The sequence below is a fragment of the Sinohyriopsis cumingii genome, chromosome 7 (assembly GCF_028554795.1).
Source record: "Sinohyriopsis cumingii isolate HCF-2022 chromosome 7, ASM2855479v2, whole genome shotgun sequence".
NCBI classification, from domain to species: domain Eukaryota; kingdom Metazoa; phylum Mollusca; class Bivalvia; order Unionida; family Unionidae; genus Sinohyriopsis; species Sinohyriopsis cumingii.
In genome coordinates this window covers 6,321,502-6,327,978 of record NC_142967.1, presented here as the reverse complement: position 1 = coordinate 6,327,978, position 6,477 = coordinate 6,321,502, and the positions used below count along the sequence as shown (strand labels likewise).

Genomic DNA, 6,477 nt, shown 5'->3' with positions numbered 1-6,477 from the left:
GTAATTCTTTCAGTGAATGTAAATGTATAATTGGCTTGAGGGAGTATGTTTGTGTAAAGTACGAATGACTAGTCGGAAAATGCGCCCGCCTAATGTTTCATTGGCTTCGACAGTTTAGAGGAAGTTAGTTGATAAAACTACTGGCTCATACATTATCTCACCACTTCCGTTTTGTCCCTTTAATTACGCTGAAAATGAGCAGCCCTATCACACTTACTCCAGAAAGGTGCCTGATCACACACATAGATTTCCCAAGGTAAGTACAATTTTCTATAGGCACACTATTATAACTAGCGTCGATCAGAACAAAGCTAACCTACTCTGAACTATCACAATGACGTCGAATTTACGTTTTCGTCGCAAAATTATTTAATTCAATATTAGTTCAATATTAAATTTTGATCAAGTTCTAGGATATTATGATATAACTTTAAGTGTGATTTTATATATATATATATATATATATATATATATATATATATATATATATATATATATATATATATATATATATATATATATATATATACATTTAATTCCAGCTGAATTAACACTAACACACGCGCACACACACAGTCATCTATATTTATTTATGGGACGATATCTATATGTTCAGAAATAATTTTTCAGTTATGTTCTTATCCTTGGGCATCAATATTTGCAAATGGGAAATGTGCGGTAATGCATTTTTTCTTTTTAATATCAGAACTAGTAACATTACAAATTGAATTTCTTTGCACAAAGTCATCTACTTGAGCACTTATAATCTGTCATTATTGATTCCATTTTAAACCCCACATGCGCAACTCATGCTGATGTAAACAATTTCAAACAGAAGGTATTCAATAATGTGCTTTTCTTCCAACAAATGCTTAAAGTTTTTGGGATGACTACATACCAAAATCTATTTAGTAAACTTACCCTGATAAGCTTAATGGAGACATGCTGGAATGTCGAACAAACACAAAACAACTTGTTTATTTTGCAGATAATAATGAAGGTATTAATTCTACTCTGTTCGGTGGTTGTCGTGACTGTTGCTCAGGATAGCATGATGAGTTTCAGCTCCTTTGGCAATGGCGGATCCTTGGGTTCTGGCGGATCCTTGGGTTCTGGAGGATCCTTGGGTTCTGGCGGATCCTTTGGTTCTGGCGGTGACTTGTCAGCCTCCACCTGGGGTGCCAGTTCTGGTGGGAACAGCGGAAACAAGAATGCTATGTCTTCAACTATAAACACCAATAATAACATGGGTGGATTGGGTAGTAGCAATAATATGATGACCAGTAGCAATCAGATGGGCAACGCCCAGAACAACATGAACAACATGAATACTATGAACAACATGAACAACATGAACAACATGAACACCGCTAACAACATGAACAACATGAACGGCATGAATAACATGAACAGTATGAATAACATGAACAGTATGAATTCTATGAACAATATGAATGGCATGAACACTGGGATGAGCAACGGAATGAACATGAACAGTGGAATGGGTATGAACAATCCCATGGGAATGAACAGCGGAATGGGAATGAACAGCGGAATGGGAATGAATGGTGGAATGGGAATGAATGGTGGAATGGGAATGAACAATGCAATGGGAATGAACGGCCAGTTCTTAGATCCGACACAGATGGGAATGCTGGGAGCCAATGGGCAAGGCTTCGGAAACTCTGGTTTTGGTCCTAACCAAGGCAATCTTTTCATGAACCAACCAAGGGGACAGTTCGGCATGCAGGGACAGCGGCAGTTAGGACAGCCCACAATGGGCATGAGTATGGGAATGGGACAACCTCCAATGGGTATGAATATGGGAATGGGGCCAGGCTTCCAAGGAATGCTCCCCGGCATGCCGTCTTTTAGTCGTACACCCTTTCCAGAATTCAGCACGGCCTTCCAACCGGACTTTTTCAATGATCCATTCATGAGCTCTTTCGCTCCCAGTCCGTTCTTCCCACAACCACCAATGTTTCCACCGTTTGGTAAGTAGCTCATTGTTCACAATTCGATACATGTCAAAGAAAATGTACTTTTTCATCGTTATGTTTACGTCCGTCATTGGTTACATTTAACTCAAAACTTAAGAATGCATTAATGCTACCTGTATACATACCTGCCACAGAAGACATAATAAAATATAAAAAAAACTACTGTAGATTCCAGCCATATTTTCTTTTTTTGTTTTCTTCCAATCAAATTCATACTGATTGTCAGTTTGATGCAAAGAGCAGAGTTTGTTCAAGAAATACACCTAGCACGGATTTGTTGCCATACTTTGCAGTCGGCTTTAGAGAAGACTCCTTACATTAAATTCGCCTGCACTCCTCGTCTTGTCTGGAAAGATTACAGTTGATGCCTGTCTGTCTAAATCGCTTTCTTATTTAACAAAATAATGTTCCAGTAGTTTCTGATCCATTTAATTTTTATATGTATTACTTTATACATTTTTCTTGCAAAAAAGAGCACAATCCTTTTTTTTAAGTACGCTATTACATTACTAAATAAGTTTTGGGTAGAAAATGAATAGAGTTATTTATTTATACTGATAAAGGCACAATGAACAGAAAACAAAAGAAATAAATGGTAGTACTAAAATGGCCATTGAATTAAAAACAAATAAAAGTGTTAAAACAAATAAGTGATAAAAAGAAATATACCACACTCAATAACCGTTGTAGTTTTTGTTATTAGCCATAATAGGGTATATTACATTAAGTAACTCTTAATCCAAAATATTCCAAAATGAATATGTAATTTACCGTAGTCTACAATAATGACTAGACAGAGTTGGAACCAATCCAGTTTGTACATACAATAATCTAAATACAAAATGCATACACAATCTATCGTGTCGATGCATTTTGAAAAATAAATTAATTGATGGAAAAATATTGTGGATTAATAAACAGTATATATACTCAGAAGCATGCAACCTTGTCGATGGATTTATTAAGTTAGATCTTCATTTTCATCTTTCATGCACTATTTTTTAAAGTTTTGTTTTGTCCATAAGGAGACCACTTCTCCTTTCTTTTCGTCCCCAGAAGAGCCTACCTCTAAATCTAAATCCAAATCCAAATCTCGATCAAAGGACTCTCAGCAACGGTCTGCCCCCTCGCTCACCCCTGGAACAGTTGTTGCTGGAACAATTATGGAAGATGGCACCTTTATGCCCATGTCATCGATGTCATCCACACTAGGGGGAATGATGGCAGGGGGCATGTCCAACATGGGAGGCATGAAGTTAAACATGAACCAGCCCATTGGGACGGGGTTTCGCGGCGCTCTGGACTCCATGCGCTCCCTGACTGGTATTCATATCTTCCCATACTGTACTCGGGACCCTCTTCAGCTCGCGAATGCGCAATTCCTGATTTGTATTCATATCGGGCCCATGCATCATTTATGTAGACGCTTTATGGGTGCTTGTTCTTGAAACTTATACTCGATTTTTGCATATATACGCTGCGTATACGCCTTGCGCATACAGAGTATTGTCTTACCCAAGGGGCAAGGTAACTGCTATTTTCTAAATAACACATACTAACGCAGATGGAAAATTATTATAGCAAATTGTAAGCATATATACACAAGAGAAGTGCTATTTAGATGCTTTCTTAAACAAGTCTCCTTTCCAAGATCTTGTATATAAATACGCACGCTTGTAAGTCAGAAGTTCGTACCACCACGAGTCAACTGTCGCAAATATGTGCAGATGAATTGTGATCCTGACACTTCGCAACTAAAAGGGCTTTTATCTCATCGATATGAGACAGGCATCCCTCAATAACAATGGACACAAGTTACCGCTCGCAGAACCGCATTCCGAGTTTACGAAAATAATTTTCCTTGGACTTATTGAAAATTGGAGATGCCTAATGCATAAAAGTCCGTATACCTGGTAAATTTAATGTTAGTATTACCATTTGCTTTCAACGTCGGTGATAATCAGAAGTGTATACAAGTTCACACTAGGGTGAGAAATAAAGAGAATGAAAATATTCATGTTTGGTTTAGCCATTTATTAAACTTGCAGACTCTAGGATTCCAGTATTCTTGTTGGCGACACGACACATTTATATGTTGCTGTTACACTACTTTACCGCATCGAATGCATGGCAGAACGCGCTGGCGCTTGTGACCAAAACATTGGATCAGCCTAAATCGCCACTCAGATATTTCGGTGAAATGGTTACGCTGAATTTTGAACACAGATATCCATTTCTTTTTATTATAAACAGTATCAGTAATACAGCAAAACAATTTTCTGATCACAGTTCCAAACCACACGGTTGATCTGCCAAATATTTACAAAGTGCATTTTCAGTCTCTACACTGGATTGTGTGCTCGAGCATAGTGGTTACGCTTCTTTTATTTCCTATCAATACAACGAAAATTCAATAATCCAGAGATCAGTTATTCATATTTATTTTGCCATGTGATTAACCTGTCCCTTAGTCCTAGATTTGTTATCACCTGCTCACTTATCTGCTCAACCATTTAGCTAATTTATATAAATATGCCCTCACTAGTCAGACTAATATGCAATTATATATATATATATATATATATATATATATATATATATATATATATATATATATATATATATATATATATATATATATGCATGTATAGATTTAATGTTTCTAAGTCTTCCACATAACTGCTTAGCGATTAATACATAATGGGTACTTTCGTAACTTTTTTCATGCACAACTTTTCAGGTGATTGATATATATACTTGGTAGTAAATATGCATACGTATTTAATCAATATATCCACTTTGCAGTTTACACACATATATTCCAGTTTGCATGGTTATGTACAGCGGGAATTTGGTGTTTTGTTTACTTTGCAAAGACATAATATTAGCCTTTCTTTGTATTTATTAGTCGTGAACTAGATAATAATGATTATAAAGTAAGCAAAACTTTACTTCGAAACGTATGCCGACTGGTATTGAGAGCATAGTCTCCGTTTCCTACTGCTACCACTATTGTCACTACGCTGCTTCTCCTTTCAATTTGATAGTGACATGACTTTAACATTTGTACAGTTGTAAATAAAGCAGTGATTACATAAAATTAGTAATTCCATTAAAATGAATGCACTGCATTTCTGGTCAGAATTTCAGGTAAAATCGTTGGATTAATGTGTCAGATAAATTCCAGATTTTCAATGAAGTAGAAATGTCGGTTCTCTAGTATGAAAAGATGTTACAAGTCTAAACGAGGCTCTGTAACCGGATAAGCCTTTACGAATTATTCTATCTTCAGCTAAAACTATAAATCGTATGTAAAACAGATGCTTCTTTTTGGTTGCAGGGAAGAAATAAGTTGACACGCAACAGAAGACAAAAGAGCAATGGCGACAGATGAAAGACAAAAGTACTGGCAAAATTTCAACATTTTCTCTGCATCAAGTAATTGTTTCCATCATCTTTCGTTGCATGTGAGAAAATTCCAGGAACCTTTTCTCCGGAACTTGTAAATTAAATTCCGTTGGAAGAAAATAAGGATGATATTGTGTGAAATAAATTATTTATGTTCAAATCATGTTGTTTCCTTGACATAAAATAGGCAAGGCTAAGTGAAAGATGTAAGTCGTGAATGCATTATACCAGTTTAATTGGTATCTTCATAACTTACCGTTTTATGAAAGTTGAATTGTTAGAATTTGAATGTATGTGCGTGCGTGCGTGCGTGCGTGCGTATGTGTGTTGAGAGAATGAAAGAAAGACAGAAAGAAAGATGCAGAGTGGAACATGTAATGACGACGCTTGAGAATGTTATATTTATTTGCTTGATATAAAGTGGTGTTTTGTTCAATATAAGGTGATTAAATCTTTGAGTTTTAACCTACGTGTATCATTTTCATTTATATTAACTTGGAAGTGAAGTAAATAAATGCTGAGTGCGTTTGGTGTGGATGTTTATTGCTTCCGCTATCGTTCAATGCCTATAGCCACTTCCGCACATCGATGATCGTCGTTCCGTTTGTCATATGTCAAGGTGTGCTGCAGTTCTCTTCCTCGTCTTGTAGTGTGATCAATAATAAAACTTGTATAGTGCCTTGGGGTGGACAAAGACCTATACATAATTCCTTTACCGGTTTTGAAAAATAAAAATTCGATGGGAGGGGACATAGTTCGTAACCAATATTTGCTTACTGTAAGAGATAAATATAAAACAATACTTAAGTCACACAAAACGAAAAACACCGTCCACTATTATACTAAACAGGTCAGAAAACAATGACACTAAAATCATAATTTTTTTTTTATTTTATCTGAGGTCACCACTAAGGTTTAGAGAAAAAAAAATAGCTGAATGAAAATTGGCAGGAAAGGTTATCCTCCTAGCAAAGGTTACCCTCAGATTGATATGCTGCTATATCAGATTAACCTACATGTAACAGAAGTTAGCAGAGCTCGAAAAAATGTCCTAAACTCTTTTCTCTGG

General features: G+C 36.1%; 1 protein-coding gene across 1 annotated transcript; it reads left to right on the top strand.

Moving 5' to 3' along the window:
- The first annotated feature begins 227 nt into the window (after positions 1-227).
- On the top strand, positions 228-5,873 carry LOC149794678 (uncharacterized). Its single transcript, XM_089963959.1, has 3 exons — positions 228-256; positions 989-1,994; positions 5,341-5,873. The coding sequence occupies exons 2-3, from the start codon at positions 995-997 to the stop codon at positions 5,349-5,351; spliced, it is 1,011 nt and encodes a 336-aa protein (XP_089820085.1). The 5' UTR covers positions 228-256; positions 989-994; the 3' UTR covers positions 5,352-5,873.
- Positions 5,874-6,477: the final 604 nt, after the last annotated feature.